Source organism: Gallinula chloropus (genome assembly GCF_964237585.1).
Source record: "Gallinula chloropus genome assembly, chromosome: 4".
In the NCBI taxonomy this organism is placed as follows: Eukaryota; Metazoa; Chordata; class Aves; order Gruiformes; family Rallidae; genus Gallinula; species Gallinula chloropus.
In genome coordinates, this window is record NC_140088.1 from 13824032 (window position 1) to 13841561 (window position 17530).

At 40.5% G+C, this 17530-nt stretch overlaps 1 protein-coding gene across 1 annotated transcript; it reads left to right on the plus strand.

Annotated features, from left to right (window-relative positions):
• Positions 1-5746: 5746 nt before the first annotated feature.
• Positions 5747-6301, plus strand: GREM1 (gremlin 1, DAN family BMP antagonist; the record flags this gene model as incomplete). Its single annotated transcript, XM_084263350.1, has 1 exon — positions 5747-6301. One exon carries the CDS (start codon positions 5747-5749, stop codon positions 6299-6301), a length of 555 nt encoding a protein of 184 aa, XP_084119476.1.
• Between the last annotated feature and the right edge of the window lie 11229 nt (positions 6302-17530).

The following is a 17530-nucleotide window of genomic DNA, read 5'->3' on the forward strand; positions in this document are numbered from 1 at the left end:
TCGGCCCGGCCCGCCCGGAGCCCTCTCCGAAATGTGCCGCCCCGTGCGGCCCCGACGGCGCGGACCGGTTGCTCTCTTCCCTGCCCCGGGCCAGCGGTGCGACATAACGCTGGGTTTTTTTCCTCCGGAAGGGCGCTTGTTTACTCGCCCCGTTTCAAATGCCATCCCTCGGAGGATCGGGAGTCAATTCTAGGAGCTCGTCCTCCGCCGAGTAAGCCTAGATGGCAGCCGCCTCCCGCCGGGAAGAGACCCGGGGGGTGTCGCCAGCCACCCGCGAGGAGTGTCCTCCGGGAGCCGGGTAAGCCTCTCCCGGCCGAGACAAGCCAAGCCGGCGGCCTCTGCGCCCCGACGGCCGCCCGCGATCCCGCGGCGTACCCAGCCTGCGCTCAGCGATAGCTCGGTCTTACCTCGGCGCGTTGGGCGGCGCAACGGTGCTGTGCCGTGCCGGGAGACGTTGTCCTGTCCGGTGCGGAGCCACTCCCGCATCCCGTCGGGTTGTGTTGCATGACACCGGCCCACTCTTCCGAGCCGCAAACGTCCCTCCTCGGCCGTCAGCTGCGTTCTCGCTGCTGGTGTCTGGGTCGCGGCGCCTCTCGATGAAAGGGCCGTGAGCGAGTCCCGTTTCGCTCATCAGCGCTGCGGTCCATTGCTAGGAAACCCACAGGGACAAGGGCTCTGACACACCGACGTGCGCTCAGCTTTGCCTTTGTGCTGAAACCACCCGGGGTTTACCACGACCCCCGACGCACGGCTGCCTCTGAGCTACGATTCGTGCGCTGGAGAACCGCTGCTCTCCTGCCCCTCCTCCGCTCCGCGCCGAAAAGCCGGGGAGTAACCAGCTCGCATGCGGTGCAGGCTGTGTGTAAAGGGTGCCAACGTCCGCAGGTTTCTCTTCCTCTTTAGGATTCAGTCCCAAGCTGTGCTAAAGCCTTTATTTTTCCCTCAGCGATGTCACCCAGAAACGCGTAGCTTCTTAAGACTTTCTCCTTCTGAGTACGTGTGGCTGTGCGCAGGAGCAAAACTGCTGGTGGTTCTAGGGCTCCCTGAGCAAATCTGTTTGAAGGGAGTTTCGCTCAGCGGAGTGGAGCCGTCAGGCTGCATGGGCGTCTTCAGGACAAGTCTAATTCGGGCTTGGTACCAGCCATGCCCACCATGATGCTCAACTTTCCTGTAGTCCCATAGGATGTCTTATTTACAGTGATGCGTTTTCTTAAATGGGGAATTCTCAGTTTCAAAGTTCTTTTTTCTTTCTTGTATTGCTGCCTTCATTCATTGCGTGTCACGTCTTCATGGCTCGCAAGAACAAATTATGAAATGTAAATGTATCCAAATTCTACCAGGGATGTTAGTTTTGCTGTCTTATCTCAGGAAAAAACCAAAACCAAACAACAAATGTTCTCTGGGAACTGCCATTGCCATGCTTTTTTTGCATATTTAAAAATACATCTCCATGAACTATGAAAACACTACGTAAGTCTATTTCAGCAATTCATATATAATAAGCCAGGCATAAAATTGTTCTGATCCTTTGGGACATAAACCACTTCAATTTTCTCAGCAGTCAGAGGGTTGTGTTTTGGCTCTTTGGCTGGTATTTGAAGCCCACCCAATACATTTTTTTTTTAGGTTCCTCATCAGATTATTTTTCATGTTTTCTGTGAAGCACATGAGCCTATGGCTCATCATAATATTTTCCTGGTAAATATGGTTCACAGATGAAATTATGGGCCTGCTGAGGTCTGTGAGAATTTTGCTGTATATTTCGACAGAACCAGGATTCCATCCAGTTCTTTTAAACAAGTTGCTTTGTGCTAGAAATTTTAGTAATACTTTCTAACTGTGCTTGGGAGCTCATGAGGAAGTGCTGTTTATGAACTGACATGTGGTGGTCCTTAATTTATAGCAGAAAAAGTATAAGTAAATAAATTACAGATTAATTGGATGAAATAATAAACCTGAAAGCATTTACACTTCTCTATGAACAGTTGCTAGTATTAATCCACAAAAATCCTAATCTGTTTTAGATGATGTGATCCCAGGCTCTAGATAAACCACATATGAGGTGATATGAATGTTAGGGCCCAATTCTGCTCCTGTTTGAAGTCAGCAATAAAACTTCTCTTGGCTTTATGACTAAGAGTTTACAGATGATGAATAGTAGAACTCAGTTTAGCAGTGAAATATGGAAAGAATAGATATTGGAAGTATTTTTTACTTTTAAAAAATAAATATTAGCTCAATTGGATCTCTCTGGTTCTGAACAAAATAAGTGGGCATTGACCATTTTGGTTATAGTCATCTGTTTGTTCAAAGGATTCTCAAATAGACTCTCCAAAGGATTTCTGGTTGTGCCACTATCAAGTACTGAAAAATTTGCAGAAATTTGGAATATGAGATTTTACAGCCTCATTCCTCACAGCTCCTACCCATCTCCAGAGTTGTTACTTCTGCAGAGTTAAGGCTGAGAGAAGGAAAAATATATTTACTTCAAGATAAATTTCTTTTTGCTAAAACTTTGGGCATGGCAACACTGTTTTAGCTACTTGGACTCTTCTGTGTTCTGTTTTATTCTTTTACAACAATTAAAAACTCCAACAAACCTGTTGAGGAAACATTCATGAACACTAATTCATAGATGGATGAACCATTGTAGTTGCTAATGTAAGAAAACAAATGTGTCTTCTTCTCTCATAAGCAATTGCCTGGGGGCCAGAGGTGGTGCAGAATGCTCACACCGCATTTGGGCTGCTTCCTTCTCTGAGGCATGCCACCTCCTTAGCCTTTGTGTTTTAAAAAAATAAATCTTTATTTTTTAAATAAATGTTTTTAATATGTTGTTATTAAAAGGAGGTCCTAGTTGCTCAAGGTCCTTGAGCTGCTGTGGGGATCATGGACTTCACACAGCCTCTTCTTTGGGTCTATGTTTAAACAGTATTTAGCCCTAAATGACTGGATTACTTTTACTTTTAGATGTTTGTTTTGAAGTGACCATAATAAATCTGCTGAGTTTTCTATATTTTATTTGAATCACAAGTTCTTTTATGAGCACAAAATGTATTTTCCACCTTTAAGGTTGGAAACCAACTCTGAAAAACTACCTTTCCTCCCCCAGTTTAGATTTATATGGAAACACACGCTTAAATCCTTAGGGCTAAGCTTAATAAAGGTGCCTATATCTGGGATACATATCTTACACTAGTAACCAGTACTATCAAATTCACTCAAATTCCGATCCTCATTTTCATTCATCAATTGCACATTTATTCGAAGGGGGAAAAAAAAGTTAAGTAAACTAACACGGAGGTCATCATTTTTAGAAATAAAAGTAGTATATGCATTTTAGTGCAACTTCAGCTTGGTTCTAAACAAACACCTGAAGTTTCCTGGCACTACTTATAAATGAGCAATTTATTTTCAATTGCATCCAATGACTTTTTTTCTTTTAAGGCTCTGACACCATATTTGAGTAAATAAAGTGCATATTAAAATACTGTCTCAATACAGGATGGGTATAGTCACAGGAGAAGTAGGAATAGTTTTAGAAGGAGTCATTCTGGTCTTTTGAAGAAATAAGCAGTGGTTTATAACTCTTTAAAAATATTCTAAAGACAAAATTAAATTTAAAAGGAAACATGTTTAAGTAACATTCAGGTTGTAATAGAAACAGAGAAAAAACCCTGCAAATGTGAAGTCCAAGCAGACACTTGAAATTATGCTGCATTAGTCTTCAGTTAGAATTGCCAGCTTTTTTTGGTTGTTGTTCTATGTCAGAGCCTTAAGGTTATTAAAATTGCATGTTCTGTACCATATTTCATTTAGATATTAAAAGCAGCCCTTCCAAGTTGTCTGTTAGAGTCGGCAATAGTGTCATTCTTACATCCCTTGCTTGAAGCCTGAAGCTTCTGCCAGACATGGGACATACTAGCACATAAACATAAATGAATAAACTGAATGCAAATATTTATCATATGTATTATAAACTCTAGGTGCTCTAAAAATTTGTGGACGAACTCTTAAAACATTGGATCCACAAGCAAATCCCTGAATACAGTGGAACCCCTCTATGAGACTTCCCCACTCCATCAATTCCTTTCCCAGTCCATTCGGTGAGAAACGCTTTCTGAACAGCACACTGCAACATGTGTTTTCTTTGTGTGGCTGGAAAGACCTGGTAACTGAGAAATTAGCTGTTATCTTTTATAGCAAATGGTACTTACCCTGAGCTTCTGCTGAGTCTCTAAGTGGCCCTTCCAGCACTGGCATTTGGCTGCTTTCCTGCCTAGTTGTGTGGTCTCAGGCAGAGCGGATGAAGCCATCCAGGATGGTGGCCTTGGTTTCACATATGTTTCTTGGGTAGCAAGATGAGCAGGAGTCTTTGGTTCCAACACTGATTTGTCCCTTATTGATAAAAATGAGTAAATAAGGGATACAAGTCCAGCACTTCAAGAAGGTAGAAGACACCAACTTCCTCACTGTTGGTTTTTTCCCCCCGCAATTACTCTTTTTAATGCATGTGCCTCTTTGTACTTCTCCTGTTTTCTGGGGTTTTTGCAAGCAGCCTCTCACTTCTGGTGGCTTCTTCCAAGCTTCCATGGGGAGAGTCCCATGGGACCCTCATTTCCGGCTCTGTCTCTCTTGCTGCCATATGCCTTGCTTTCAGAGCAATGTGGAGACTGTGGTACATCTGGATGGTGGGAAAGCGTGACTTCCAATGAGATTCTTCTTTGCTGGTTGGTGCCTTGAGCTGACTAAGCAGCCAAAAGATTTCAGAGCTTTGGGAAGCATCAGAAATGGTGGAATAAGGGAAGTAAGAAAGGCTGTTCCTACACTAGTAGTTCAGTTTGGACCAGGGGTGCTGTTTTGAAGAACTTCATAGTCTCCATTTCATGCACTTCTTGAAGTGTTTTTTTGTGTGCACAAACTACATTGTTTTCTGATACTGATACCTGGAGATCTGAAAAATTCTCAGCACTGTGACTGCATCTGTGTAACCTCTGTCTACAATTCAGAATAATGTGTGAGCAGGTGTAATTTGAAATGACAGATGCATCTCTTTTAACCTATAAAAATATGCATAATTAATTATTCTTCCATGTTAGTTGCCTATCTTGTTGCACATCTCTTAGCTTATGCATCATTACACTCACATGCATTGCACCAATTCAGAGGTGCAGTGTGGTGGAGCTTGGGGTCCTGTAATTCAGACAACAGATGGATATAGTATGTGAGAAGCTGTACAAAATGTCTGAGCCTGACTAAGGAACACATAGCCAGACTCAGTCTCCTGTGTCAGAGTTTAGTTACCTGGTACTATAGATAGCTATGTCATATAAATCCTTGTGCAGCGTAAAATGTGTCCTTTCACCAGCATAAGTCAGCGTTAAGTCAGGAGCAACCTGCCCAATGTCAGCGAGTAACGACAAGGGAATGAGAACTCTTAACTAGTGTAATAGTCACAGAGAAAAGGGCTGGAAAAAGATGCATGCTACACAAAATAAAATTCTGTTTGGACTCCTTTAGTCTCTTTCAGTCACTGTATATCAAAACTTTTATTGGTTGGGAATTCAGAAGCAGGTTTCAGCTGGTAAAGACTAAATGATTATCTTTTCTAAGTATGTGTGTATACACCTCACCCCCGCCCACCTATTTCTTTTATGGGACTGAAAATTTATTGCATACCTGACTTCTGTTGATATCTGAAATCCACACCTGTGCTTTTTAATTCCTTTAATTTCCTCCATATAGGATGGTCCGCACACTGTATGCCATCGGTGCCGTGTTTCTTCTGATGGGACTTCTGCTACCGGCCACAGAAGGAAGAAAGAGGAATCGTGGATCGCAAGGTGCTATCCCCCCTCCTGACAAAGATCAGCCCAATGATTCAGAGCAAATACAGACACAGCAGCAATCAGGCTCTAGGCATCGAGAACGAGGAAAAGGCACCTCAATGCCTGCTGAAGAGGTGCTGGAGTCTAGTCAGGAGGCATTGCACATCACTGAGCGCAAATACCTAAAGCGGGATTGGTGTAAAACTCAACCCCTAAAACAAACTATCCATGAAGAAGGTTGCAACAGCCGTACCATTATCAACAGGTTCTGCTATGGCCAGTGCAATTCATTCTACATCCCTAGGCATGTCCGTAAAGAAGAAGGCTCCTTCCAGTCTTGTTCCTTTTGCAAGCCGAAGAAATTCACCACCATGACTGTTACACTCAATTGCCCTGAGCTTCAGCCCCCAAGAAAGAAGAAGAGAATCACCCGAGTCAAGGAATGCCGGTGTATATCTATTGACTTGGACTAAACTGAGACAAGTATTGTACTGATTGCACTCTGACTGTACGCAATCATTGCCAGCATGAGAGTGAGTGGCATGAACTAGCATACCTTCGGGGCTGGACAAAACTGAAAGGAAATCTAGTGAATTACCTAAAACAAGAAAAAAACCCACCCCAAAAACAAGAAAAAAAAAGAATTGGTGTAAGGGAAGGGCATTTGCCTGTGTTTGTGTGTAAGGGACAGAATGGATGTGTACAAACAAATATTGGAATGCTCACTACAATGAAAAAAGTATGAAATAAGAAAAAAAAATCTGTTTACCCCAGTCATTAATTAGGTTTCCTAGTTCGTATTCACATTTTTGCCGCTTGCTGGGAAGGTGGAACGTTGGCTTAGGCTAATGTTCACCTGCCATGCCATTTGCTTTTACTGTATTAAGAGAAACATGAAAGGGAGAGGACAATACGTTTGAAAGCACAAATCTATTCTTAACTACAATGTAGGTGAAAAGCAGTTTAAAGCATAGCAAAACCAACACGGAAAATAGCAGGTGTATCAAGAGTTTATAACACATTTCTTCAAAAAAAAGATAACTAATCCACAGGCCGTGTCAGGAGAGCAATGGGGGGATGTGGGAGTGTTGAAAAGTCAGTATAGGAGGATGGAAAACAGAGCTGCGGCAAGTTAGAAAGCAAAAGGCCAAAGTAAGTAGACGGGGAGTACAAAAGGGAGTAGAAAAAGGGAAGATACAGAGGAAGAGATCTTGTCTTCTGTTTACGTTTTGCTTTAATTTATATACCTAGTCATATATTACGTAAATTAAAGAGAAAATATATACAAGGCTATAAATATACTTCTGAATTCTAATGGCTCTCTAACTCAATCAAAACGCATTCTTGTGCCACTAGATCCATGGGATGTCTTGTATTTCAGATATCAGTTATTCTTCATATCTACATATTTATGTATATGCAGTATCTTTTAGTCATTGATATTGATAGGAACATGCAATGAGTATGCATACTCCACTGTGCCTAACCGAACTCTCTCCTTTTTTTCACACGCATACATAAGAAACATACATAACCACAGCACAAAAATTTTGCTAACCAAGATCGAGTACAGAATGGCAGTAATTTAGTACATAAAGAGCAAAGCAAAAATTAAAACAAGCATCATGTGACTGCAAATGCAATAACCACACAAGAGACAAAAGACACGACATTCATGACTAGTAAACATTGCATTGTTATTGTTATTTTAGCTTTGCCACAGGCATGCAGTTTGTTGAAAAAGAGATGCAGAACTTTGCCAGCAATAATCCTCTTTTTATATCTTTTACCACAGACTTGCATTTAAACTGGATTTGGACTAAGTAAAGAGAATTTCCTGAAAATGAAAGGCTAACTGCCCCTCTCATTTGGGGAGAGGAAAAAAAAAAAACCCCAACATAAAAGGGGACACACAACTTCCAGCAGCTCGATGAATCTCACCTATGAGGTTATCCTGCCTTTTCTTCCCTTCAGGATTAGGAGCTTAAACTTCATCAGGGCTGTAGGTTTTGGCATGAGCGCAGCAGGTCCTGCAAAAGAAGTTGGTTTAGCTAGGTGGACCTTGGGCCACAGGACCTGGGGGTTAGCCCTGCCATGCATGTTGCCCTTACTTGCCTGGGGGGTCTGATGGGAAGCCTGGGGGTTGTCTAGCATCTCATGCTGCATGGTGTGCAGATGACTGTCCTGCATGCAAGGGTGCTTTCCAGCCAGGTGCTGAAGCGGTCAAAGGGTGCTTCACACCTTCCTGCCTCTGCCTGTGCCTGTGGGGCCCCAAGAGCAGCTCCTGGCCCATGGGGTATCAAAGGAAAGGTATGTTGCTACGCCAGAGTCAGTACCAGACCTAAAAGCAACCCAGACATCACTGATTTGAGTGAAATGGCAGTTAGGTCCAAGTTACTTGTATGATGGGGCTTGTGCAGGCCAGGACTAAGTTTCCCCGTTCAGTAGCAATACCCTCTAGTACCCACTGTCAGTGTAACCATTCTCTCGCACAGCAGATGCCTCTCCCAGCCACAACCTGGTTCTCCTGACAGCATCTGCAAAAACTGAATGCTTAGGAAGACAATTCCACTCTTAATATGTCCAAAGAGAAAAATACAGTGAGTGGCATGTCATGGATGCATGCACTTTGCCCTCATAATATTAGATGCCCCAGCTGTTACACAATGCATCACACAGTTATTGGTGATATCCTGCATCTCTGCAATTAATATATTTTTACTGTAAAATCCACTGCTGTGAGGTCTGCATTTGCAAGATCAAGTGATTGCAACTTCTTGTTGCTGTTATTAAAATGCATTTCATCTGGTGTACTCTCACTCAGCAGGTTTGACACATTTCTTCATGGATTTTAAAATCCAATTTTAAAATCTGGAATTACAGGAGGTAGATTTCCACCGTGTGGAATGTGAATAGTTAAACAGAAAGATATGGATATTTAATGTTATTATTAATACAAATCCTCTTTCACTGATAAATAGGCAGGGGTTGTTTTCCTTTAAAATACTTTTTTTGAGTTGGTTTGCAGGGGAAAGGGTCAATTTCAGGCATTGCTGAAAGTTTTGTACTAGCTAACCTTTCTGTTCAAGAAATGGGAACACCTTAAGAATGATTTTTTTTTCTTCTTCTAGAATTGACATTAGAAATCCCATCGCCTTTTGCAGTGACTGCTACGTCCCTGAACCCTTAGCCATTAAGCAAAGCTTCAGACATTACTGACTCCTTTATTTAAGATTAGGCTAGCATTCTGAAGGAAATTTGATAAAAGTGTTACAAATCTTTATGTTCCAAAACAGCCTGCATAGATCATGACGGAACTCCCCTTGAGGCAGATTCCCCCCCCTCCCCCCCAAAGTAAATTTTATATAAAGAACTTTTATGAATTGCTAGTTATTGCCTGAGAGTAAGAAAGTTCTGCTAACTTACAATTATATGAGATATTTAATATCAACCACAATATGTATTTAAATGTCTGCTTTATTCTAAAAACAATGGACTATATAACCTAAGGCTGCAGTATTTTCATGCTCGGTCTCACAAAGCAAAACTTGGTTTAAAATGAAGTTTTAATTATTTTGTAACTGAATAGAATTGGAGTTTTTTCTTCCCAGCATTTTGTACGTCATTTTAACTACTAGTAACACATAAATAAAATATCTTCTCCAGCCCATGTCTATTGTTGGATTTTTTTTCTTTATTTCTTCCTTAAGTTTCCAGCTCTTTCTGGATCTGTTGTACTTTACTCTGACTTCTGTGGTTTCTTCTAATTATAAAAGGGCTTACATCATGACAATGAGACACAGAGACAAGCAATGGCACCATCATTCAACACGGCTACTTCAATAAGGTTTTTAAATGAGATTTGTCACTTCTCCCTCACCCGTCCACAATTTATAGAAGGAGAATCTCAATCTTTACTCGCACTTTTCCCCTTGTAAACTATATAGTGACAGTTCAAAATAGGAATCGGCCTTGAATTGCTGTAGAGTTGAAGATGGTGTGCCTGCCTTACAGCTTATCCCAGTTTTATGTCTAGCTAGCAGTTTACTCTGACTTTTAGCAAAAAAAAAAAAAAAAAACAGCTTTGCAATACAGCACTTTACAAGCTGGAAATAGGGATGGAGGAGATGAAAAATTAGTATAAAAGACAACAGGTAGATCTGTCATTTCTTTTTACCTTCTCTTTTCTTTTTACCTTCTCTTTCCCTGTTGGCAGCACTTGAGCAAGGCCAGCATTGACGAAGGACTGGAACCACAGAGAATAGGTCTCCAAACTTTCCACCCCGCCGGTGGGATACAGGCAGTAGGGATTTAAATTTTAGTTTCCCAACCTCTCACCCCGTCAGATGTGTGAGGGACTAAGTCAGTCATTGCAGACCCCCTTGCAGTCCTGCTGCCTGCGGCAGTGGTGGCATCTATCTGGATTGGAGAAGAATGTTGCTCTGAGAGGGACTGCCAGCTCGCTGAACCGGTGTCCTGTCTGGGGGCAAAACCACAGCGATCGGACAGAGAACCATCCCTGATTTCACATAAACCTCTGAGCCGTGATACAAACCTAGCCGTTTTCAGATGTACACCTTTTGGTTCATAGAAGTTGATGACGTAGTCAGGTATACAGTTGTCTGAGGGAGCAGCATGTAGGGCTTTCCTGTGGCGCACACAGATAACCAGAGAAAAGGGTCAGATGTCCCGTTTCCAGCTCTGAAAAGCTGGGTAAGATCCGATGTGTGCTTCCTTCATGCAACAATGGAGCTGAGCAGTCTAGTAATGCTGTTTGCCTGGGGGACTTTTAAAGGTTCTTGGTTATAGTCTTCCTTCTCTTCTAGCTTTTTTGTGCTTCTAAAACATACTGAAAGGACAATAACATAAAAATTATTTTTAGAAGGCAGTTGAGTTTTTCTGATCTGAGATATGGCCACAGTCAGACAGAATACATTGCCTTATTCTGTGCATATAGATATTCATATATATCTTTATCTGAATATTTAGAACAGAGAGAAAAATCTCCTGGACTTACCTTTCTAATACTCTGTAGTATCATGGTCTTGCTATTTATATACTAACAAACTCAGGCATCCATTATACTTTACATTTGGCCTACATACCAGCTTTGCATTGAAGATATTTCCACTGAGAAGTCCTGTGTGCTCTGTAGTTACTGATCAAAACAAGGTATGAGAGTGAATTTGTGCACCTTAATCAGCTTTCACGGACGCAGATAGAATGAGACTGGTTTTTTCTTTCTCCCCAGTGAGGTAGGCTAGATTTCTGTTTGGGATTTCTGTGTGTGCTCTGTCATCCATGTGCTGTGCAGTTGATTCACACACAAGTTATAGGGCTGAGGCATCAAGAACATGTCAGATACTGTCTTGCATGTGCAAGACATCTGAGCAACACGTGTGCACAGTAGGTATGATGCGTCCTGGATGGGTCAGTGGAAGAGACAGCATCATGGCTCTGCTCCAGCTGCCTGTCAGCAATGATGCCTGGCTGGGAAGAGGGACATTGAATTTGCAAAAATGATGCAATAATTTAACCTTTTAATTTACCTTCTCTTGAGGAAAAAAAAAAAAAAGAAGAAAAAGGAGTGATGGAGAGCTGTACCCTGGGGACTGATGGTTCTTTGTGCTACCCAGTGTAAAGGAGTAAACCTAGAGCTGTTAGTTCCAGAAGGTTTCATAAAAGAGAATCCCCAAGTCACTGAGTGATGAGGTTTCATAAAAGAGAATCCCCAAGTCACTGAGTGATGTGAGTGCTGGTTTGCTTAACTCAATGATCCCCTTCACTCTTCCTTCACTTTTTAAAAAAACGTACATCTTATGTATGAATATCTGAATTTCTCATGAAATCTGCATGAGAACCACTTCATTAATTGCTGAAATGCAGCAGTCAGTACCAGCAGAAGAGGGGCCAAATTTTTTCCTGAGTTATTCTGCTTACCTGAATGGTTGCACTGACCAAAGGCTTTTGAAGGGGAGAGCTGCATCACTTAAAATTTCAAGGAGTGAAAAAATTAATGTCTGTTTATATTTAGTCAAAACAATGGAGATATCACTGCTAAATATTTTTAATAAGCAGCAGATCTTGGCCTTAAGGTATCAAGCAGATAAACCATAATAAGGTTCAGAAACCTTGTTTTATTATTTTTTGTATCTGTTGAGACTCAAAACCAGAAATACACAGCAATGTACAGGTATGATAGTGACTCCCAGTGAAGATTTTTTATGCTACTTTGTAATGCTGCTTCATAAGAACATCTGAAGTCTGTCTGCACTGCCTGCCTGGGAATGTAGCTGATGACTTTAAGGTGCGTTTTGACAATGTGTGGCTTCTGACTGCCTGAATTCCTTCCCTAGCTTTTATGGGTCTGGGGGAAGGAGTATAGAAATTTCAACTGTCACTTACTCTCTTTCCTATAAAAAGGAGAAAAGTTCATAATCTGTCTTTTTTGTATGATCAAGGAACAAGATATGAGGATCAAACGATATACTTGCATAAAAGAAGGTTTGGTATCACATTAAAACCCACAAACTTCTAAGTTGCAATAAGCAATAACTCCTCCTTGCTGTGATACAGATGTAAATAACATAGCTTGAGGGTGAATCAAATGAAGAAGTTACACTGACTCCCAATAAAAGTTCTGCAAATAAAAATTGAAATCACCATGTTTGCATTTCTTTTCTAAAGAATGCTGTATGGAAACAGCCATATTCCAATTCATATTACAAGAGATCAAAAGAACAAAGGTTAAAATAATATCTCCATCTCTCTCTAGAGTAATTGAGAGCTATATCTTATCCTTCTGCCTAGTGATATCAATATGGATTCCAGCAAGAAAGCAATTGGAAAGAATTAATGTATCAGTTACAGCTCATCTGGGACAGCAACACTCAAATCCATTAATCATAATTTTATAGTTATGGCATGGCATCACTACAGAGCACCATTAATACTCTGTAGCATATATTCAATGGCAGTTTTGCAGACCTTATTATTGGTTTTCCTTTAAATTAAACTGTACTAAATTTCTATTTTGTAATTAGTTTCTTGAGGTGTAAAGGCACAGTCTTAATTTTTTGTGTTTAGGAAAAGATACATAGTCTCAATCTAAGCAATTAATGTATGCTTCTACTCAGATGATATATAGATGTACCATAGATGTATTTATTTCTTTAAACAAATGTATCAAAAGCCTAGGAATAAATTAGATAGTATTTAAAAGTCTGGAAAATGTACATTTGAGAAGTTTATACATAAAAGTATGGACCAGTGCAGCAAGCTTCTTAACAACATACTTTATGAGTGACTAGTACAGAATAAAGTCACCAATAATTAGAACAGTAGGCATGAAGAATGTATTTTTCAGGGAGGGAGGCAGGGATGTAGGTAGAAATAGTTTATTTCTAGATAATTACACTTAATGTCAAAGATGAAGGCTAGCTCAACCTCTCTCCTTAGGATGTATGTGAAGGACCTTGAATGTTCCTTGGGAAACAGATGTTCATGCGGAACATACATTTCCAATTTTGTTATTAATTTGTTTCAACTTCAAATGAATGAAGAGTCTAGAATTTGGGTGTTAAGTTAGTCCTAGCAAATAAAAAGTAGAAAGAAAACTATGTGTACAATGGAAAGAACTTACTGAATGGATCTAAATCCTATGGTAGGTAATTTGATCTAATTTTTGCAGAAAGGCAAATGCCAGATGTTTGCTCCACTTTGATCTTAATAACACTTTAGGCTGCAGACAATAAGATTGGTTTAAAATTTATTGTCTCTTTGATTTCTCCATTCTAATGCTTTTTAAATTCTTTACACAAGACAGATCTATATATAGGCAACTGGGGTGGCATCAGAAGCGTTGTATACTTAAGACTCTTGAAAACCTCAGTGTGGAATAGTGTTTGCTATTTTATGCATCAAAACAAAGCCAGATTTTATACAAGCAACATTCAATTTTCTTTTTATTATAACATCTCTTTTTATTTTGCATATGAAGTTGTGGCTGTTGCATCTGTGGCACAGCTCCTTATATCCTTTTCAATAACCTTATTAAAAGTCAAGACAATATATTAAATCAACATTAAACAGCAGGAGTCTAAAGAAAAATTAATCCATTCCCTCACACTGGAAGTTTAATTGATGTAGATCTTTAATTTCACTGTTGAGTTGCTTTTAGATTCTTTTTGTACAGATAATGCTTCATAAGGAGAGCTGATACTGAATGGACAGCAGTGAAAGCCTTTTAGAAACCATAACATCCAAGAGGTGTCCAACTTGCCTTCAGTTTGGACCATCATGTTCAAGGAGGCCATTGCTCTGCCAGTGGGAGTTGAACTCATCTTACAGGGACACACTGCTTATTAAAGTGGCCTCATGTTTCTAGCAGAATATATCTTGTATTCACTATTACACAGAAACAATAAAAAGCAAGTGAGACTGAGAACAAACGGTAGAGAAAGAACAATGATTAAAAAAAAAAAGAGAGAAAAAAATCCTGGTATGCAGCCTGAGCATCTTATCATAATTCTCTGGCACAGTTCAGAGCCATCTGTCTCTTAGATCCATCCATGATGTCTCTAAACAATTGTTTTCACTCTGCTCAGCCCAGTAGTCTGAAAGTTCAAAAAGTCAGAGTCAGTTTTGCTCTGAAGGAAATTCTGAACTTTGTTTGCTGATGAAACTGTCATCGCTCAGCCAGTGGAGAGAAAACTACCTTGGTAGGTTTCTGTAAACTGGCAGTGCTGATGGGCTGTCAGAAGTTGGCAGTCTCCCTTCTCCTCTACCACCAAGTTTAGTTCTTGCAATAACGTCCTTCATAAACCAAAAGAAAAAATTACTTCCTTCAGAACCAATTTTTAGTTCATTGGCAAGAAAGAAGCATGGACAGGCTTAAGGTAGTAAATACCCTTATTTTCCTAGCCCATTACCAGGGCAAGCAAGAAGACTTCCTGGGTAAAGTAAAAAAGTCTCACAGTGAGAATTGCCTTAGGTTCAAATGCATCTTCATGGCTTTTCTTCCTATCTTTGCTGCATCTCCAGAGTTAACGCATCTTTAATGTATTCTACTATCTTTAGTTATGAAATACTGTTTGCATAACCCAAGGCACGTTTTGCCAGTCTTCTCTTAGATGAAATGTACCACCTGTACCACTAGAGAAGGGGCTATGTGGAAAGACTGCACAAGTAAGTCACGGAAAACAGGGAGATTTAAATGGCATTTGATTTCAATTAAAAGGAGTGCAGAAGCACTCATTTCCTAAAAAGGCATGATGTTATGAGACTCTGAAAAACTTTTGCAACACTAGCCTTTGTGCATCGTAGTTGAAAGGTGTGCAAGTGCTACCCAATGAAATTTAATGGAAGCCACACAAGGAAAGATTTTAGCCTCAACATTTATCTTTAACCACACATGGAACCACCTTGATCTGTTTTACTGTTGGTGAAAAAAGAAGGTAGTGTCTATTTCACAGGAGAGGATAGGAAGTAAGAGTCAATGTGATGGATGGTGGAAAGAAACAGAGGGCAGGAGGGAAGAAATATGAGCGTCAGGTACTGATCTCAAAGATGAGGTCTAGTCTGCTGTCAGAATGTGTATAAATAGCTTATTAATAACATGAGAGAAGTATTTGCATTAGTGTGAAAGGAGGATTGTACTCAGTTCCTATTGTGTTGTCAGAAATAAGCCATCTGGGAAGAGTACAGTTTATATTTGTTAGATACAATAGACTCTGCAAGTACAAATCAAGTATACATCAATTCCTCTGAAAAGATTCACTTACCTCAAGGCATTTATCCAGTAGATGACATTGCAGTAACCTCTGACACCTATATCAAATCTATCACCTTCACTTACTGGGAGCGGAGCTGCATTTTAGTATAGCACAGAAATCACAGATAAGTTTTAATGTCACAAACATAAATACCAGCAATAAATTCTTTGCAAAAGCCTGAAGTTTAATTAACACCACTCAGTGGGTGAAACAAACCAACTTGGTCCCAGCATAGGGAAAAATGAGGGTTATCAGAGAAATTTTCCTTTAATCTCTATTATGATTACATCACATCATTGCTGAGCTGACCAACATTTAGGAGTGACATTCTATCCTCTCCCCAGTTCTCTTCTCACTTCACTTGCCTGTGTGAACAGCAGCTCAGCTTCTATCTGGGGAAAAGGAAGACCAGAATCACTTGGTGAAGTGATGCTGAGGATTTTCATGCTGAGAGGAACCCTCTGCAAAGTGGGTTTTGGTGCTGCTTCCATCTTGCTGGTCATTCAAGGAGGACTGCAATATCAGAAATATATCTGCAGGGCATCCTCGACACAAGTTCAACAGCTTGGTGCTGGAATCTCTCATCATCAGTGCCAGTACAGCCAACATGTCTCGGGGACTAGTCTGGTTTATTGCTCCACACCCAGATTTTTGTGATAGTTTAGGATATACTTAATTCAGGTCTTGATTTAGGCACCTAAGACTCATCACCAATGACTTGCAACAAAGACAATTGTTCTTTGATCTATTATTTCTTTTCCAAATAAAATTAGTATTGGGCAATGAGTTTTATTTCTGGATTTTTCAGATTTCAGAGGCTTAACTGCTTCTATTTGCTGCTGGAAAAATATCCTGCCTGATAGCTATGGTAATAGGTTCTCCAATCTGTGGATCATGCCTCTAAGAATAAACTAAGAGTCTATGCAAGTGAAACATTACAAAGGAGTTACAGACTGTATATAGCCTTTCCTTGGGGCTCATAGTTCATACAGTGATGTGAAGTACATACACAGTTTTCTTTCAGGTCAAAACAGCCTGGAAGCTGGAGTGGCAGCTCTAATTATTCCTGCCTCAGCCTCAGTCTGTTTTAGCTTTGCATAAAAACATAACCTTACAGCATAACTTTGTACAGGACTATTTTTATGCAGACGGTGCAAGCTGCCAAACCTTATATGTAGGCCTGTTTTTGGGGAAGGACTTCCATAATGTAAGGCCCGGGGTTCTTATTACCCTCTGAGTTGAAATCGGATGTTACTCCCCGAGGCACAGGTCAGCACGTCCGTCATGCATAGATGAGACTGTCTGCTCTTCTCAGTTGGAGAGGGATGTTATTTTCTTAAGGAGCAGGATGTTATTCCTAGAGGTCTGCCCCTTGGTAGGGTCAAGAGTAATATTTTATGGTTAATGTTTATGATTAATTTTGGCTGTGGCCTTTCCTTTCAGAATTTGTATGGTGTCAGTTCAAGTTGGTAAGGGGGAAGCTTGACAAGGTTAAGGCGTGAACCGTATACTCACTTTTCCTTCCAAAGTAAATACTACAACAACAATGCACATGGGAACCGAGCAGCACATTCCTAAATCAAACCAGAAGATTCACACAGGGAACTAAAACAGTAGGGTACAAGGGGGGTGGGTTTTGCTTTTTTTTTTTTTTTTTTTAGTCCAAAGGATACATTTTCAGAAGGATGCCTTGGGAATTAGCTCAACACAATCCCAGGAGCAAAAAGGGCAGTTTGGTATTAGATTTCTTGTGCTCACATTACTTAAAAATTAATATTGCCTTTGCTCCTTTTCTCTCAAACTATGTCTGTTAAAGTAAGGTGAATGATTCTCAGCTGTTCAGTGCTTCTAAAGGAAAGGACACACTCAAATCACAGCATGATGCAAGTTCATATTGAATTTTGGTTTTGCAAAATACCCAGTTTTTCT